At 52.7% G+C, this 18,941-nt stretch overlaps 5 protein-coding genes across 5 annotated transcripts; 4 read left to right on the top strand and 1 right to left on the bottom strand.

Moving 5' to 3' along the window:
• Positions 1-5,379: 5,379 nt before the first annotated feature.
• On the top strand, positions 5,380-6,446 carry EsH8_II_000487 (uncharacterized protein; the record flags this gene model as incomplete). The annotated part of the gene is made up of 3 exons (XM_083263785.1): positions 5,380-5,463; positions 5,564-5,767; positions 5,850-6,446. The coding sequence occupies 3 exons, from the start codon at positions 5,380-5,382 to the stop codon at positions 6,444-6,446; spliced, it is 885 nt and encodes a 294-aa protein (XP_083121107.1).
• A 657-nt stretch (positions 6,447-7,103) lies between these two features.
• Positions 7,104-8,129, bottom strand: EsH8_II_000486 (uncharacterized protein; the record flags this gene model as incomplete). The annotated part of the gene is made up of 1 exon (XM_083263784.1): positions 7,104-8,129. The coding sequence occupies one exon, from the start codon at positions 8,127-8,129 to the stop codon at positions 7,104-7,106; it is 1,026 nt and encodes a 341-aa protein (XP_083121106.1).
• A 1,064-nt stretch (positions 8,130-9,193) lies between these two features.
• EsH8_II_000485 (uncharacterized protein) lies at positions 9,194-10,515 on the top strand (the record flags this gene model as incomplete). Its single annotated transcript, XM_083263783.1, has 6 exons — positions 9,194-9,352; positions 9,459-9,537; positions 9,597-9,743; positions 9,796-9,909; positions 9,959-10,153; positions 10,220-10,515. The coding sequence occupies 6 exons, from the start codon at positions 9,194-9,196 to the stop codon at positions 10,513-10,515; spliced, it is 990 nt and encodes a 329-aa protein (XP_083121105.1).
• Positions 10,516-11,317: 802 nt separating this feature from the next.
• EsH8_II_000484 (Fic family protein) lies at positions 11,318-12,496 on the top strand (the record flags this gene model as incomplete). Its single annotated transcript, XM_083263782.1, has 2 exons — positions 11,318-11,581; positions 11,660-12,496. The coding sequence occupies 2 exons, from the start codon at positions 11,318-11,320 to the stop codon at positions 12,494-12,496; spliced, it is 1,101 nt and encodes a 366-aa protein (XP_083121104.1).
• A 4,368-nt stretch (positions 12,497-16,864) lies between these two features.
• EsH8_II_000483 (pectate lyase) lies at positions 16,865-17,645 on the top strand (the record flags this gene model as incomplete). The annotated part of the gene is made up of 2 exons (XM_083263781.1): positions 16,865-17,186; positions 17,248-17,645. The coding sequence occupies 2 exons, from the start codon at positions 16,865-16,867 to the stop codon at positions 17,643-17,645; spliced, it is 720 nt and encodes a 239-aa protein (XP_083121103.1).
• Positions 17,646-18,941: the final 1,296 nt, after the last annotated feature.

Here is an 18,941-nt window from a genome sequence, read left to right as displayed (position 1 = left end):
GCTATGCAGTAGATGCGAATGTGTGAGGGCTGTATGCGTATATGCCTGGGCGACCATAGCTGGACCCTAACGCGGGCGCATCGGGGCGTCGGTGACGGGCTGTTAGAGCAATGGGGACGGCGGGCTGGCTAGGGCGGGGTCCGTCCTTGTCCGCAGGCACGGAGCACCGGCGGAGCGTTGCGTCATTGCGCGGGGGACATCCAGGGACAGACTGCCAGTGGAATGTGGCTGAGATGCGGGAGCGCGTAACAGCGCCACACCTCCTCCTCCTCCTCCTCTTTCAACGGTGTGGATACTTGTCGCAAGGTGTCGGTATCGTCCCTTGCTTCGTCTATTTCCCACCACCCTTTGACTGGGTGTTCCATGACGATTGATCAATCTGGTCTCGTCTTGTTGAGCCGGCAGTCATGTACGTCTGTCTGTGCTGCCCTCGCTATCGGAATATTCTAGCTAAGCATCAGACAACGGGTGGCCGTTGGATGCGCGTGTTGATGGGTGGACGCGCAAGCTTCGACGGGTTGCTGTTCCATCTCGTCCGTCCGCCCATCTCACTCGGAGTACCTGCTTTACGGTGTATGACGGGGGGGCAAGCTAGGTAAGCCGTGTGCTTACTGTCGTCGTCACCATGCAAAGCGCCAACGGCGAGTGTCCAAGTTCCTGCAGAGCTCATTTGCAACCTCTGCTTGCTGCATATAGAAGTAATCTTCCATCGGCGCAACAAACGCTGGATGAGGTGGCGGCTAGTCCACTCTGCCATGCACACCGTCGTTCTCTCGACACGCCTGTTTGGCAGGTCTCATATGATTCCTGCAACGCTGCGAATGCCGTATCCTGTTGCCTGGCGGGTCGTCGCCGCAACTCGGGGTACCAGGGATGTTCCCACGGAGAGCCCCCAACCAGTCATCTGACCAGCACCGCTGGTTGGCCGCGGCGGCCCTACCCAATATGCATTCAATCAAAAAGTATTTGCTGCTGCGGTTCCCTGTCCGCGTAACTCCAGGTGCTTGTGCCGCCCGACTTGAATCTGGCGGCCCACTCGATCGGGCGATTTTAATTAGTGTGAGTGTGGCAATGGGGAAGCTTCAGTAGGTAGATGGGTGCCCGCCCATGTGAGTGTCCTGCCCGCCCGCAGCAAGGTACCGCATCGCGCAAAATATACCTGCTGCCCAGGCGAGGGCGAGGAACGGCCACCCGGTGGCCCCGGATCAAGTGTCGAAGTGTGAGGGCGAGGTACTGAGGTGGGTGTGCAGAGCAGAGACGGTACGTCCGGCGGCGAGGTGTGCACAGTACACTAACTACCTTTCCAGCTCCCCCTCTCCCGCACCTCCAATTGGTGGTGGGGGAGGCGCACCGCCACTTTCCCAGGTTCACCTCAATGTACCTTAGTGTGGTGTACCTGGTGTACGGCGTTACGTGGGCCTTCACAGCTGCTACGCTGCACTGGGCTGCTGCTCCTGGCGGTGCTCTTGCCGCCCGCCGCTGCACTGCGCACGCAGCTGGGCCTTGGCTTGCTTTGGCTTCCAGGTTCCTCAAACTCTCAGACTCTCTTTCCTCCCAAAACTATGCCAACCTCTTGCAACCTCCTCCAGACATTTGCTTCATCTTTTTTGCAGCCCGTCACTTGCAGCACCCGGAAGAGGCCGGGAAAAACCACTTGACTACCCACCACCGCCCGCGGCATTTCGTTGGCGACTGTCTTCTTATCCATGATTGCTTGGCTTGCAGTAATCTAGAGGTTTGGATTGCCAACCCACCGAATGACGACACCCGCTGGAGCTTCACCCTGACCCTTCGCCCAGCCACTTGCCGAACGCCCTCAACCCCGCCTGCAGCTTCTCCTCCCCCCCGAAGCTGCCACGGCTTCCTCACAGCGGCGATACCTTGGTCCCGCTGCCTTGCTTGCAACGACCGACGGCCATTTCAACGAGCACAATCGACCCTTCCAGTCCGAGACCTTGGGACCCTCGTCGACATGGTTACCCGCAAGCCCGTCCCCGACGATACCTTCGTCGACACCAATTCTGCCCCGCGGGTGCAAGACATGCGGAAGGAACTATGGGGTGCCACCGAATCCCCCTCGGATGTGGAAAGCGTTTGGGATGATGCTCCCCAACAGAAAGGCGCCGTCGCCCTGAACCAGCAAACGGTACCTCAGGGCACTCCGGACTTGCTGGTGCCCGGCGGCGCTGTGGCACACAACCCCGAGACCAATAGCCATGTTTGGAACGACGTCGAGGGCGGCCGACTTCAACACACCGGCGAGCCAACAAGCGACGCCCACGATGTTCCACTGGCATTGCGCCCAGGACCACCGCCAACTCGATCCGACACAAACCCCTTCAAGAGGAAGGACACTCGGTCCGCCGGGCAGACTGACTCCAACCCAGCATCGCCGCCAACCAGCAGCCCGCCGTCGATACCCCCGATGCAGCCCCTGTCGCAGATGAGCACTGGCGAATACAGTAATAATCCATGGCAGCCGGCTCTCGACCAGCATGCCCATAAAGCCGCCGCCGCCGCCGGTACACAGCAGTCTCTCCGCGCTAACCCCGCCGGAGATTCAGAGCGAGATGCCTGGGCTACGTCTCAGACCCCAAACTTGCCACCCATATCAACTTCCCCTGCATTGCTGTCCCTGCCCTCAGAACCCGCCTCACCGGCGTGGGACGATCTGCCTGAGAATCAATCGAAGAAGCCAACGGAGCCACAAAGGCCCATTGGCAACGACCTTCTTGGAGATCAGAATGCGTGGGACGAAATTGGCGCACAGAACAAGGGCAAGGGGAAGGCTCCTGCTCTCGTAATACCTCCTCCAGCCACTGTCGAAGACGGGCCAATGGACGATTGGAACCTCATTGATGTCGAACCGCCTGCTGGCCCACCACCGTCGGCCAAGCAGAACGCAACCGAGCAGTTCCGTGACGCACCCGAGCAACTTCCAGATGAAAAGGCACCGGCCCTGCCTCCGAGGGAAGAGGAAGAGCAGCCACCCCGACAACCACCACGCCCCGTCGATGGCAAAGCTGAAACGTACCAGATCAAAAACATTGCCTGGTACGACCACAGTGCTGAGAAGAACCTACGAACCTCACCCATTCTCGTCCAGAACGCCAACGGCCCATGTCCGCTCTTGGCCTTGGTCAACGCACTTACACTGACGACCCCGGCGTCATTATCAGACACGGCCCTGGTGCAAGTCCTCCGCTCGCGGGAACAGATCAGTCTCGGTTATTTGCTTGATGCTGTGTTTGATGAACTCATGAGAAGAACACACGAAGACTCGGCCTTACCTGACGTGTCGGAGCTCTATGCTTTCCTCAAGGGCCTTCATACCGGCATGAATGTGAATCCGCGCTTCGTCCCGACACCAGAAATCATCACGGCCTTCAAGCGGACCTCCCTAACCCACCTACACCCTACCGAACGCGACGACCTGATCCCCGGAACCTTCGAAGACACCCCGGAAATGGCACTATACGCTGCATTTGCCATTCCGCTCATTCATGGTTGGCTGCCACCCAAGTCCGACCCCGCATATGCGGCTTTCGAGCGCCAGGCTGCCTCGTTCGAAGATGTGCAAACGCTTCTGTTTCGGGACGAGGAGCTGCAGGAGAAGCTAGGATCGTTGACGGAGGAAGAAGAAGAAGTTTACTCTGATATCCAGGCGATCAAGGCGTTTCTGGAAACCTCTGCAACGCAGCTCACGCCGTCTGGTTTGGGTGTCATCACGAAAGCCATGAAGCCCGGGTCCTTTGCCATTCTCTTCCGGAACGACCACTTTTCAACCCTGTACCGGCACCCATCCACGCAGGAACTGTTGGTGCTCGTCACTGATGCGGGATACGCCTCTCACGATGAAATTGTCTGGGAATCACTCGCTGATGTGAATGGTGAGCGGACTGAATACTACTCGGGTGACTTTCGGATCGTGGGAGGCCAGCAACAGCAGGGCAAATCGCATGGGCAAAATGCTGGAAGAGGCAACAACCAGAACTTACCTAGGATTGACACTGGCAGCAATGATGGGGGATGGACACCTGTGCAAGGTCGTGGCCGTCAAAACAACCTCGAGCCGCCGACGCAGCCCAACGAGCCGCCCATGTCCCCCAACCACGAGCAGGAGGATCGGGACCTTGCGCTTGCGCTCCAGCTACAGGAGGAGGAAGAGCAGCGCCATCGCGCCGAGCAGTCGGCTCGTCGGCGGGAGAGCATGCTCAGCGAGCAATACATCGAGCAACAGGCCCGTCTGCAGCAGGGACCCAACACTGCCAGGCGTGTTCCTCCTCCTAATAGGCAGGCGACTACACGAAATAGCGGTCGCAGTAACAGCAACCCTACACTTTCGCCGGAGAGCCGACCGAACCCGAACAACAACGCCACAGTCCCGCCGACTTCAGGGCGCCAACCGGGCCAGCCGCCGCAATTGGTGCGGCCGCTCGTTCCACCAACGGTCCCTGTGCGCCGACAAGGAGTGAACCGACCGGCCGACGAAGGGTTGGACGATGCACCCCCGACCTACGAGCAGGCACAGGCGGCAGCTAAGTATGAGCCGCCTCCGGGCCACCCGCATCACCATACCAGCAGTCCGATAGCGGGACGTCAAGGGAATGGGGCCCCTGGGCCGTCGTTCCCTCTTTCGCCTTCACGGCCGATGATGGGCAGTGGTCGTGGTCGAGTCATGGGCCCAGGCGGGGTGGTCGGAAATTCGCAGGGAGGGCGGGAAAGGGACTGCATCGTCATGTGAGAGGATGAAGCGCTGCGGCGTTTCCATGATTGGGCGTTTTCGTGTCATTTGTATTCGCGCGGACAGGCATGGATATCACTTGCGGCTATTGCGAAGCAGAAGAGCAACAAGTCCTTTTTGTACAAACACTTTTCCTCAGCGGACGGCGTTAGGATTATGAGTTAGCATCGACAATGAATGAATCGGAGATTTTAGAAGGATGGCTTGAAATGTGCATGAACAAGAGTTATATAATTTCCCCTGATGGTGACGGTTGTTTTACGTATCCCATTTGGAGAGCTGCGAATCGATGCTGCAAGGGTGGAGCTGCAAAGGAGGAAAGGGGAAGCTACCGATTTGCAGAGCAGCTGCAAGGCCTGCTCGGATGGGAAAGCGGTGTCGAAGAAACGGGTGCGGGACCTGCAGGGTTTCAGCGCATCGTCCCATGTTCCCGGGGTTACCGCATCCACCGCTGTTTTTGATGTCATTGACTCCTGGCTTTCGCGGTGGGGGGAATTTGGAGCTGGGCGAAGCAAGCACTTTAGCACAACTCGGCTTCGCTGGAAGGGGGCCATTCCTCATTCTCTGAAAGAAGCTCACTTTGTTTCTACTTGATACACTTTTCCCTCTTCAATTGACCCGATACAGCGGCTGCAATGTCTCTCGTCGAGGGATGGCTGCCGCCGACGCGGGAGAACTGGGAGCTCGTCACAACGGTGTGGCAGCTTTCCTGGCCTGTGGTACGTTTTCCACTGAACGCGCCCCCTCCCTCCCCCGGCCCTTTGGCCTTGGGTCACGTATTTGACTGCTTCTAACGGTTTTTTTGCTCAATTTGTACAGATCGGGTCGCTTCAGTACATCATCAATTGGTACGGCATGGGCAAGACCTCCGTCGTGAGCCGCTTCAACATACCGGGCCGCATCGCCTGGTTTCTGATGGAGATCCCGGGCGTGTTGACGCTGCTGTACATCATGGACACTCTCCCGCGGCAGGTTGGAATTGAGGACTTGCCGTGGCAGAATAAGGTGCTTGCTGGATTATTCGTACGTACCCTCCGCCCCCCTTTTCTCCTCCAGACCCTGGCGGCGTTGGAGCACGGGGCTAACGGATGATGCTGCGCCGCAGACGATTCATTACGCCTACCGCGCCGTCCTCTTTCCCTTTATTCAACCCTCCATGTCGCCGATCCACGTCCTCGTCGCCTCCTCCGCCCTGAGCTTCCAGCTCATGAATGCGACGTGCCTGGGCAGCTGGCTCGCCGCATACGGGCCGACGACGGCCGCGCAGTGGGAAAAGGCGCTCGGGTTCGGCGGGGTGGCGCAGTTCGTCGCGGGCATCGCCATCTTCTACGTCGGGTTGACGGGCAACTACTTCCACGACGAGGAGCTCCGGGAGATCCGCCGCGCAGAGCAGCGGAGGCAGGAGCGGGTCGCCAAGGAGCAGAAGCGACAGGGCGCCGAGAAGCCCAGCGTGGACAAGCACTACCGGATCCCCGAGGCCATGCTGTTCCGGTACATGCTGTTCCCGCACTACTTTTGCGAGTGGCTCGAGTGGTTCGGCTTCTGGATGGCGAGCGGGTGGAGCGTCCCCGGCAGGGCCTTCTTCCTGAACGAGATCTTTGTCATGTTCCCGCGGGCCCGGAGCGGGAGGAGATGGTACGCCGACACCTTTGGGGAGGAGAAGATTAGGAAGAAGTGGACCATTGTCCCAGGGGTCTACTGAGGCCCTGCGGGCAGAGTCGCCGGTTGTCGAAGGCAAGAGTTGTGTATTGCCAGCGAGGGATGCCTCTCGGAAGGCTGTATATACTCCTTTCGGCATTAGTATTTGAATGAGCACCGAGACCCTGGTAGGCAAGGCATTGACAAATTGTTTTACTTGTGTTTCCTGTCAGATCGCACCCTCGCCAACTACAACAGCTAGCCCCCCCGCCAGAGATAGCTGGTTCTGGATCTGACAAGGTCGGACAGAGATATCCCTCTTAGCTTTGGCAGCTGGCTAATATCGCAGACACGAGTGAGCGTTTTTCATTGGGAAGATCAGAGAAAAGACTATAAAAGCCGTCGATGGGTGTCAAAACAGCGGCGACGTCTACGACCGCTACTACTCGAGACCAAGTGATGGTATTTGCTTGATGTTTCCAATATTGCAACACGAGTGTAGTTCTATAGTATGGGAGTATCGCGTTTCTGAAATTGTATTTGTACAAGATATAAGACGGCACAAGAGTTTCGTAGACCCCAATGACAAAAACGCGGTTACTGGGACGCAGGTTATAAGCCGTTTGTACTAGTACTATTGTCTATATATCAGCTACTATTGTTCTTTATCCATAGATTGTTTCCATCGTGCTTCAACAACATTCGGTAGCGAAGCCCCTCCTTAGGCGTGGTTCTTGCATCGGACTATCTTGGAAACATGGCCAACAGTGCTGTTTCCAGAGCTTAGTGCACCAGTAACATAGAGGACTTCCATGTTATTCGGGTGAGAGTGTCCGAGAGCCACCGATGACGCGGAGGAGAGAAGGGGCGAAGAGGCAACAACAACCGTACCCCCGCGTGTGAGATCAACACCGATGACCTCTTGAGGGCCATTCGTTGCAACGTATGCCCATTTCCCGTCCCGTGATAGCGCAAAGTCGTCACCGAAGGTAATGTTGGTGCCAAGGGTTTCCACCGGCCCAGTTGCCGTGCCGTCAGCGAGGGAGATGGGCACTCTGGCGAAGAGCCCTTGATCCAGGCTCACGAAGTAGAGGTTTCCATCGCGAATCCGTATACCGTTAACGCCGATTTCCAACCCCGTAGCCAGAGCAGCCATTTCAGGCTCTTGGATGACAGTGTCGATGGCCTTGGACTCGACATTCAACCGCAGAACCGTCCCTCTGGTGGAGTCCGAGATGAGTAGATGCTTGGTGTCGTTGGCTGCCAGGCGAGTCATGCCGTTGAGCAGCAGAGCTGACGGAATACGCCGGACCAGAGAGAGCGTGGCCGGTTGGGTGACTGTGCCGTTCGGAGCAATTCGAAAGTTTCGAAGATCGGCTTTCCACACCCCATTGGAGTCCTCGGTCGACGTCAGGTTTGAGCTGACGAGGTAGAAAATGTCCTTCTCGAGCTCAACAATCCCGAGGAGGCCGCTGAACCCGGAAACCTCGACAACGGGCACTGGCGCATGGTCCTGTCGGGGCGACAATGCGAACAACGTCGGCGAAGTGACGGACGTGACAAGAATGTCGCCGTTTCCCCGGACCGCAATGTTCTCGAGGGTCCCCGTGCCGGGGACCACTTGGAGCGACGTCACGCTAGTTCCGTTTTGCAGGTTGCAATGACTCGTGGGCGCTGACAGAACGGACGGAAACAAGAGGGACGCGGCCAGTCCCAGCAGCTGGCAAGAGAGTGTTCGCGCGATCATGGTGCTGGTTGGAGCTGGCACTTGGCGAAGGGAATTAAAAAGAGAGACGAAGCTGGACCTGTTTCAAAACGACGCTTGAGCTCGAATCTTGACGGAATATATGAACGCATCTTGTGGGTCTGGGTCTTTGTGAAGCAAAATGAAGACAGGACATAGCATTAATTCCGAGATGTCTGTCAGCCGAAGCACGGTGAGGTGGACCTGATTGACAAGGTGGATGGGCGAGAAGCACCAGGAAATCAAGGACAGGACAGTGGGCTTGATGTCAATCAATGTGTCAAACCAAGCTCAATTGCCCTATTGGTAGTTTGGAGGTTAGTTCGGTGATGCCGATTCTCGGTGCTGTCAGCTAAGAACTGAGTCGACCTGTAGCAACTGACTCAATTCATTTCGCAGACGGCATTTGCTGCCGAGACTTAGTTCGGATTGTCTGTGAGAAATATGGAAACATTAATTTATAGCTTGTGGAAGGTGGTTACAAGTTACCAAGAGCCATGAAGTAACCGTCGAGTTGTGCAACCCGCGTGTTAAGGCAAGTATAAACATCCCGAAGAGAGTCAAAGCGGGTAGGTTAAGTATTCGGCCGGTGTGATGTCTATGGACCCACTTTAGGTGGACTCGAGGGTTCCCAGAACAGCAAGTGGGACAATGGGGACGTTGGCGGCAACAACCAGAGCGCCACCGGACAGAGTCCGAGTTTTACGATGTATCAAACCCAACTGCTTAAGTCCAGGCTGCCGGAGGAAAGAGCTTAAGTCCGTCTGTGGGGGAAATCGATGATTGGTCTCGGCGGTCTGCTAGGTGGCTCTGATGCGAGTTACACACTCACTCTTGCGGGTGGAAGATCATGTTAGATCGTGTCCAGCCTGTCAGCTGGCTGCAGCTTATTGCCGGAACTCCGTCGAGATCTTGTGGAATCATCGCCTTCGTGTAGGCTACGTCACGAAGAGCGCATTGAAACTCGATGCTTTAAATGGCCTCGCAACGATGCATCATGTCTCCTCTCACCAACTCAACCAACTCAACCAATTCTGTACACTCAGTCATCCTACCTCACAGACACCATGGTCAAGACATTTTCTTTCGGCAACATCGAAGTCGCTTCGCCCGGCTTCGGCGCGATGGGCTTGAGCTTTGGGCTCGGAAGCAACCTTAGCCTCGAGGAAGCTGAGCCTGTGCTACTCAAGGCAATTGAACTTGGATGCACTTTCTGGGACACAGCCGTAAGTAAATAATGTCGTAAAAGACACACCCGCATTGTTTCCGTTTTGAATTATCCGTCTTTTTTCCCATGAGAGTTCTCGGAAGTGTTGACAGAGTTGGGTTTAGGTTGTCTACCAAGCCGGTGTCAATGAAAAGCTCCTGGGCGACTTCATTAGAAAGCACAACGTCCGCGACAAAGTCTTTAGTAAGCTACCAGATCTGGACTCTTAAACTGCGATATCTAACCATATTTCCTACTCATAGTTGCCTCCAAGTGTGGTTTCGACGTTTTCGGAGAAAGCGCCGGGGGTGTCACCAATTCTGCGTCCCACATCAAGGAGTACATCGAAGGCACTATCGAAAGACTTGGCTTCGCTCCCGACCTGTATTATCTCCACCGGATTGATCCCAGTAAGTCCTCTAACTGAAAGTGCAAGATTCTTTTACTAAGCTCTATCCATAGACACACCCCTCGAGGAGTCAATTCCAGCTCTCGATGAAATAAGAAAGGCTGGAAAAACCAAGTATATCGGCCTTTCCGAATGCTCGGCTGCAACTCTGCGCAAGGCAAACTCCAGTTAGTTACATTGCCAAACAACCCAAACCAATTGCTAACAAGAGTTTAGTTGCCAAGATTGATGCTGTCCAAGCTGAATACTCGGCCTTCGAGACCCTGCATGAGACGGACGGATTGATTGACACGGCCAAGGAGCTCGGTGTGGCATACGTGGCTTACAGCCCGCTGGGTCACGGCTGGCTCGTTGACGACTTCCAGTACAAGAGCCCAGACGACTTTGCCCCTACCGATTTCCGCCGAGGAAGTAAGTTCATCCCGCCAGTTCTCTCAGTTCAAGGGGACTTGAATCAATGCTGACTTGGACGTTAAGGCCCCAAGTTCCAAGGTGAGAACTTTTACAAGAACAAAGCTATCGTGGACGAGATCAAGAAGCTCGCTGTCAAGAAAGGATGCACCCTGCCCCAGATCGCTCTCGCCTGGGTTGCCGCCCAAGGCATGATTCCAATTCCGGGCACAACCAAGGCCAAGAGACTCGAAGAGAACTGGGTGTCTAGGGACATTGATCTGACCGAAGAAGAGAAGAAGGAGATGAGAAGGATCATTGACGCCGCCAAGCCCCACGGTAACAGATACAACCCAACCCACCAGTCCATGGTGGGCCACTAGATTCGGGGCTAGTTTATTGAAGTATAACGAGAATTAACGAATCAAGAAGTATGATAAATCAACTGCAAAGGCCGCATGTGAAGAAAGCCTTTCACACCTGACTTGCACTTGCAATAAGTTCATCGAAACCCATTTTCAGTATTCATGGAGTAGTAAATTATTCCAAAGAAGGTTGAGTCTAGCTTAGGTTAGTTAGAAGCATGGCTTCTTATGAGCAATCTGTTATCGCAAAACTTTATTTATCTTGTTGGGATGGACTGCTACCAAGAGAGGGTCCAATATAATTTGACTTTGTTAGTCTGGCTTGTCCCGTGTTAAAACGGACGACTACCTCATAAAAAGGCATCGGCGATTCCTAAACTATTCGTTTAGGTACTAATCTGCACTCATTACTTGTTGTGTTTCGCAGTACTAGGCCAGCAAAATTATTGTTGTGCGACGAGCCAGAGCGCAAGGAAGGGTTTACTGTAACTGCCCACCCCATAGACAACAGAGACACGCCTCTACAGACTTGCTGCCTGTAGCCACCTGGCAAACCTTTGTGAATGAGGCCATCGCCAACTGCGTTAGAGTTCAAGCCGCAACGCCAGTTCCCATGGTAATGCGAACGCCAACGGAACCCCTACACTGGGCTGCTTGGTCGAGGTTGGGGCATAGTGCCCCGTATCGGGCTGCCTCCTCTGAATGCTGGATTCTTTGAATATTTTTGCCTATAAAAGATAGCCCGCTCACCAAATGACCCCAGGTCACTTGGCCATAATTCAAACGTAAGATTAACGGGCTACCAGTCGTCGAGCTCAAGATGCTCATCGCTTTCAACAAAGCATATGGCTTGCGCCGTCGCATACTACCTCCATCCTTCGACAAAATCTCCGACGGCATACGCTCGTTTTCGGCCGATAACAAGGAAGCTAGGCTTGCGCTTCTCCGCAAAATCTACGAGCCCTTTTCTAAGCTCGAAAAGGATTCTCCTGAATATAGTGAGCTTGCCAGATCTGGCAAGGTCTGGGAAAGCCACTTTCAGCCTAATGACAGCCAACGAATGGGCTACAAGGCTCTTCAGCGGGTATGTAAACCATTAACTACTAGCACACTGTTCACTGTTTGGAGATCAGTCTTTAATGGCTGACAATGCTAAATACAGAAGCACGAGGCCATGCTAGCCCAGATCGACGAGCTTAAGGAGATAATAAAGCCTCGAATTCCCGAGCTTGCCAAGACCTTGGTAACAGAGTATGCACACCAGTCTGTCTCGATCGAGAACAACCCTCTCAGGATGAGAGACGCAATTGGCATTTTCGGTCTACTTACAAAAACGCTTTTTGCGCAAGTCGACATTGCCTCCGTTGCTGCAGAGGACCTCACTCAGCTTGCTCTTCCGCAGTTGCTCCCCGACACTGACGGATCTGCTGTGAACGAGCTAAAAAATCACATTGTCACGTCTCAGTGGATTGCTGAAACTGCTGCAGCTCTACCCGGCACATCCGGAATGAACGAAGCAGAAATGAGACAGCTAGCTGCAATGTCCATCAAAGGTACAGAGTCTGAGGCTATCTACGCCATGGGATGGGCCGGGAGCGTCCCTCTCGGAGGATATCGCAAATTGCCGATCGCAGTCAGAAGCAACCCACTTCAAATCTTCCCGTATCCTGACGAGATTCCTGCTTGTGTCAATCGATTCTTCAACTGGCGAGACTCACAGCATCGCAGCAAGGAAATTCACCCACTCATCCTCGCATGCCAAATGACGGCGTACTTCGTCCATATCCACCCCTTTCCAGATGGAAATGGTCGGGTTAGTCGGATGATAATGCACGACTACATGGTACGCCAAGGCTATTTGCCAGTTGTCATGCAAGACCTTGACCGCGAGGAGTACATCCGAATGATTGACAAAGCTTGTAACGGAGATCCCAGCGAGTTTATCATCGCAGTACTCTCGACCCAGCTGGACATGCTTCACACCTTTTACCGGCGGTAACGAACGAAGGATGAAGTACAACTTGCTTGGAGGTTGAAAATTCACAGCGCACCATACTAGGAGCTCGTTCCCTTAGGTCTGAATCCCACGGGGCATGGACGTTGGAAGCGGCCTGATAGGACTAACAAAGCAGCTGGTGTGCCAACTCTACCACAAAACGAAAGAGAATGAAAATGAAAGAAAGAAGAAGTTACTAGTTTTGTGGAAGGTGAAAGGAAGTCGAGACCGTTCTACCTCCTATGACATCCACGAAGAAAACCACTTGCATTTTTGAAGTCGTTGATAATCCATTGTGTACAATACAAGACGCCCTTATTTTCGTTAATTGAAAAATGGTTGCCGGCGATGTGTTAGAATTGGTAAGTCATACAAATTGGTGTTGATTGGTGCCTGCGTCTTGCAGTATATATTGCCAATTGTAGGAATATTGGGGCTCAACATCTTAGTATAATGATCATATGAATGTTTTCTTACACGCCGCCAGCACGAGTGACGCCCTTGAAATAACATTTTCTGGTGGAAAGACCATAGAAACATACAGACACTTTTAATTTTGAACCAGAACCCTGGAGTTACTACATTTAGTGTAGTGAATTTAGGATGTGTCTTATGAGAGAGTTGCTTACACTCATTCAGCCATGTCATGGAAAGAAATTTTCTACGTCAAGAAGCGGATTCTCCATTGGTCTATACGTCCATTCCCCTCCTGGGTCAAGCAGATGACTCCGTTAAGGTAAAAAAAAATTCAACTGGGAACAATATGTAGTGTAGCCCAAAATTGCACGATCTGAGGCCATGTGGCTAAATTACTCCGTGGTCCTGTTCTTGGTAATCCAGTCTTTGAATCATTAGATTGCAGTTCTAGGCAAGCAGACGTAGCCTATGAGCAATGAGCACCTGACGATGAATCAGAAATTCCTTGCTTGTTTTTCTTTTCTCCTGCCCCCTTTTTAGAGTAAAGGGTTTGTCGCCAGAAATGGAAAAAGTGATGAGCAAGAGAAAATATCGAGCTGTCTCCGTTGGTATCAAAGGATAACCCGTACAATTGGGAAACCAACGTAGTAAACTCAAGGCTGCAATCTGGTTTTGTGTAATTAGAAGGGAAGAAGGTTGAAAGGCCGGCAGCAGCAGTAGTGAAGATGTCGCCGTTGGCAGCCTGGGGGTGGGATCCCCGGCTTCCGCTGGCGCGGCCTCCTGCCGGCTGCTGCTGCCCGCCTAACCGTATGCTGGCTAGGCAATCTAACGATTTCTCTTCACGTGGGCCGAGCTATTAATCGGCTTGGTTGATGGTCAATACGTATTTATTTCATCGTGCGAAGCTGGGAAAAAAAAAGGCGTTCGTCGCGAAATCCTGTGAAACGAGTCATGAGGCAATACTACCCTCTCCGCAAAACCCGAGAATCGGTCATTAGCAACTCATTCTACCGCTGGTTCTAGGCCTTCCTCTTCCAGTCCTCTATTACTATATACCTCAAATACCGGTGAAGAATGGCATGGTAGTTCATTTACCGCTATGCGTAGACTCGAGCATGACTCATATGAATTGTGGCATCTCGGCCCTGAACTATCGCGAGCTGCGATCTTGTCCCCTGATCCTCGCCCAGAAAGATGCACGGGTGTTGTGGTCTGAGATTCGAAGCTTTAATATGTAAAGCTTGGCACGTTGCATACGTTGAAATAAGCGCGGTCGAAACACCCGCCCTCCTGACTCGGACACCTAGCCACGATCAAGTACTTTTTAGAGTTAGGCTCATAATCGATTGAGTTTGATATGGAAATACCTGGTCGGAGGAACGCAGAATTTCGAATTCACTATTGCCCGAGAGTCGTAAGGCTGTAAGAGTTGCAAGAGAATAAATTTCCGCACTCAAGGCCCTACGCAAGCTCGTCGGAAGAGATATTGCCGCTAGGCAACTTGTGGCCATGAAGTCGTAACCTATCCACATTCCGTGATACCTCGTCCGTTACCTAATGACTGGAGGTGGAATTAAGGAGTTGCAACTAAATGAAAGGAATTGAAAATTTCCCCGTGTTCTTGGGGCTGGCGTGCCTGGTTGCAAGGCAACGATGGAGTCAAACCAAGCCATCCATACCTTGATGGAGAGTTGCCACGTAGTTGAACCCAGACATGCATATTGAATTGATTATATGGCTTATTTGAACTGTACAGGGAATACGTCAATCGCGGGCAAATGAAGTGTTGCAATCATTGTATTTGCATGCAGTCCTGAACCAACTTTTAGATAATCTCCTCTCCCCCCCTCGCGATCTTACCATTTCCCTAAAAGCTCGGAAAATGGTCAACATATGTCCTAGTCGAAGGGCCGCCGATCGATGGAAAAAGGAGATTTCCATCAATGAGTTGATGGCTCCACAACAACATCGCACCAACAGGGGTTGGCACAGTGCCAAGACACGGGACTTGATTCTCGTAGCAAGCTGGCCAATCCACTAGCAAGACTCTCAACGGCGCGGTGAGGCTTGGTGATTGTTGCAGTGCCAAGCATCTCAAAAGAGCGTTAGCCTTGATGCACATTGCTTGTCTTGAAGCGCTTGGCATTGTCCGTCCAATTTCTTCAATTTCACGCGCACTCGCAAACGCCCCTCAATCTTCCATCCCCATAATACGGAGAATAGCACTGAATCCATACCATGGTGCCGGGGCACATAGGCCGGTAGCTGGCAATGATCTACCGAAACAGTAAAGCCCCGAAAACTGGCCTCCTCCCCATATCATGCGTGATTAGTCACGGCACTTCGTTCCAGGTCCGCGTAATTGCGTAATAGGAAGTGATGTGGCGTCAATTTTTCCGAGGCTCCAGAACCCTGCGGCCTTGTTCTGCATGCGCTCAAGTAAGCTATTGTTTAGGCTTAAATCTCGTCTGCAGGTTGGGGATATTCTGCTCGCCTCGTGATCCGAATGTCACTCCATCCCCCTGATATCAGATTAAGTCAATTGCGTTCAATACGTCCACCTGCCGATTCTGGCTATCTCTGGTCACACCATCTTCAACGCATTTCCCTATGGAGAACATAGCCGGCTTACACCACCATTTCGGCCGTTCTTTTTGGACGATTCGCCGCGTTGAGCCGGTCGTGTTATCTCCTGTATCTCTGCCGAACTGTCCTGCTGTGCGACTAGCGCGCGATGCACCCCAGCTTCGTCTGTCTTGGCGGTGCTTTAGGCATGGGGCCTCGGAGCAGCAATCGGAAGGACCTAAACAGTCGAATTGGAGAACTAAGCCGGGACACCCTCTCGCCCACTTTCCAAAAGCACACGTGTGTTGGAAGAGACGTCCACGACCAACTCTGTCACTTTTATCTACCTACCTGTCCCTAGCATAGAGATAAGTACTTGTCAAAGGTGGTCCCGCGAAAGGTCGCACATGCATCCCTGGCTGCTCTGGCTTCACTATACATACTTTGAAGAGGGCTGTGCTCGACATCAGTTGTTCCCCTACATGGCGGTGTTGGGTAAATTATTTGCCAAGCCCTACAACAGCAACTAGTGCGGGCATCATGTGCTCTTATTGGCACGACGCAGGCTGGTTCAGCAAGGGTTTCGCCATCCACAAGGGCAGTCAGTAGATGGAGGCCACAACCGCCCTCAACTGCCCAGCCCCTTGGCTCCCTGACAGCATGACAGTTTCACGTACGGTTGGCCAAGTGGCTCACCTATACAAAGATGGTTTTGACTACAGTGACAAGGTCTACACAGGACTTGAGGCTTAGAATAAGGCCTCGCTAAAGCGATGAGGAGTCCAGCGCTCATCCAGCCCCTGTGTCCTACAGACTGAAAGAAAGAGTAGACAGCGCTAGAAACTAGGAAGAATCACATTGCCTCCGCCAGACGAAGTACACCGGAGCGTTCGGTCCAGGCTGGTGGTTGTCAGGTCCGGGGAGAGCCCATTGGTGGGTTGATGGGACCGGTACTTGGCCGGCAAGGATACTTAGGGGGCCACCCACGGAGTTGGGTGAAGGACCCACGGTAGCATGCCAACGTTGATTATCTTTTGTGGAATACGGTCTTGTTCTTTGGAATTTCCACCAAGGAGATTTGTTGACCGTTAGCTCTCATGAATGTGAGGTGGAGATATTGGATGGATGCTAGCGACCGGTGTTGGACGTTCTAGACTTTTACGATCAATGTGAAACTCCCTTACCGCGAGGAAATCTTGGGGGACTCCTCCCGATCAAGATTATCACGATATCCGAAAGGAAATCAAAAGAACATAAATACTCTTCAAGTGCCCACGACATCTAGTGTTTTGTTTTTGTTCTTCACCACGCTCACTCAAACAACTCTCTTGCACCTTTCAATCTTTCAACTCCAGCCTCCCTAGAAGCATCACCGTTTCATCATTCATCATGCAGACCAAGATCTTCGTTTCCGCCATGCTGGCCACCGTTGCCACGGCTCAGACCCTCAACATCCCCACCCGCAGCGGTTCCATCGTCTCTCTGTCCGCTCCTTCCACCATCTCAGGATCCAAGGACTTTGCCAACAAGGAGTTCGACCGTGGCCGCTCCTGCGACACTGACGCCGATACTGGCAGCGACTCTGCCGTCTTCATCCTCGAGAACGGCGCCACCCTGAGCAATGTCATTATTGGCGCTAACCAGCTTGAGGGTGTCCACTGCAAGGGTGCCTGCACCCTGAAGAACGTCTGGTTCCGTGACGTCTGCGAGGGTACGCCTGCTCCCTATTCTACATGCTCTCTTTCCGTTTCGTATTCTGACTTTACTTCCAGACGCTATCTCTGCCCTCGGCAACGGCGATGTCCTTATTCAGGGCGGCGGTGCCCAGAACGCCGTTGACAAGGTCGTTCAGCACAACGGCCGCGGCACCGTCACCATCGATGGTTTCACTGTCGTTACTGCTGGCAAGCTGTACCGTGGCTGCGGTGACTGCACCAACAACGGCGGCCCCCGCAACGTTGTTGTCAAGAACGTCAAGGCCAAGAACGTCAAGGAGCTCGTTGGCATTAACTCCAACTACGGCGATGTCGCCACCATCTCTGGCACCTGCGGATCCAGCGTCCCCAAGGTCTGCCAGGAGTACAAGGGTGTCAGCAAGGGTAGCGGCAGCAGCAGCAAGGTCACCACCACTGCCAACTGCAAGGGCCAGACCTCCCTGTCTGCCTGCTAAGCGGCATCTTAACAATGCTTTCTGTCATTTCAGTTTGAGCGAGGAGTTTTGGGGGAAATATCCCCATTAGCGTGTATTTGCTTCATACATCACAGTCGGATCGGGATCAGCTCGGACGGCTTGATGACTTCTATGTACATAGTAACTTGGCGTTATAGCCCAAATACATACATACTACCGATTGATCATAATTTGACCTGATCCCTAAGGTGTATTATCCTTGACTCTGTTCCAATCCATGATCCCTCTTTCAACCCAATAACTTGGCTCTCTGGTTGAAGCCATACCTTGCTTGCGTAGGAATTGCTTCAAATTTCTCGCGTAATTCTTTTCCTATTGGCGGTCGGGTTAATAAACAATAGAAGAGTTAGAAGGAACGTAACAATTGCAGGTGCAAAGACTTTTGTGTCCAAGCATCCAGTGCCCCCTTCTTGACATGCTCTTAATGAATCTATGTCTTCAGACAGTAGTCTCTTTTGGCGTTGTGGTTTACTATGCATTGTAGTTGGCCGCCATTAATTAGAGCGTTGTCCGAGACTCAAGAGGCCAATATATTTTGCCTTCTAGTTTGCTTTCCATCAGAACACACATGAATCAACGACGTCTAAGGCGTCTCGTGGCATTAGAGCAACAAGTTCTATGTACACATGGGTAAGTTTAATTTATATTATGAATCCTCAATCACTCGAAGTGTCATGTGAATCTTCAACGCGAGCCCGTGTTTAAACCATTCATCAAAACCACAACTCGATCCTGGTGCATTTCGGAGGAAGCATCCATGATTCATCAACATTTAGGTGGCTGTCTTCCAAGTCCACTGTCGTCATTCATACTAGTATATTCAGGATGCAGTATACAACCAATCCTCAATTAAACTTGTGCCAATAAGCTTGCTATCGTCCTGTCAAACTCAATGGTGGCCTGGGCGTCCCTTTCTCGATCGTGACCCAAGATGCTATGTACCGCCTACATCGTCGCCACGTTCTGAAAAAGGGTTCAATAAGCAGCCCAGGGGACTTCAACTTCGCTTCAAATGTGACGTTGCAACGTTTTCTGTAGTTCAGACAGTTTATCACGTTCATAGTTCCCCAGGCTCTTGGGGACACCTTCCTTCGCATCGATCACTTACCCAGTATTAGTTAAACCGGGCACATACTCTAGACAAATCAATGCCCGCATAAGCAGAAAGTCAAATCCTGGTCTTGGGAGTGTGTACGTACTATATTATGCCTTACGGTTGGCGATTGGCGCTTACACTACCGGTAACACCCCAATAACAAACGCCTCTTAATCATG

Source organism: Colletotrichum jinshuiense, chromosome 2 (genome assembly GCF_051148585.1).
Source record: "Colletotrichum jinshuiense chromosome 2, complete sequence".
Taxonomy (NCBI): domain Eukaryota; kingdom Fungi; phylum Ascomycota; class Sordariomycetes; order Glomerellales; family Glomerellaceae; genus Colletotrichum; species Colletotrichum jinshuiense.
This window is presented reverse-complemented; position numbering and strand designations above follow the sequence as displayed.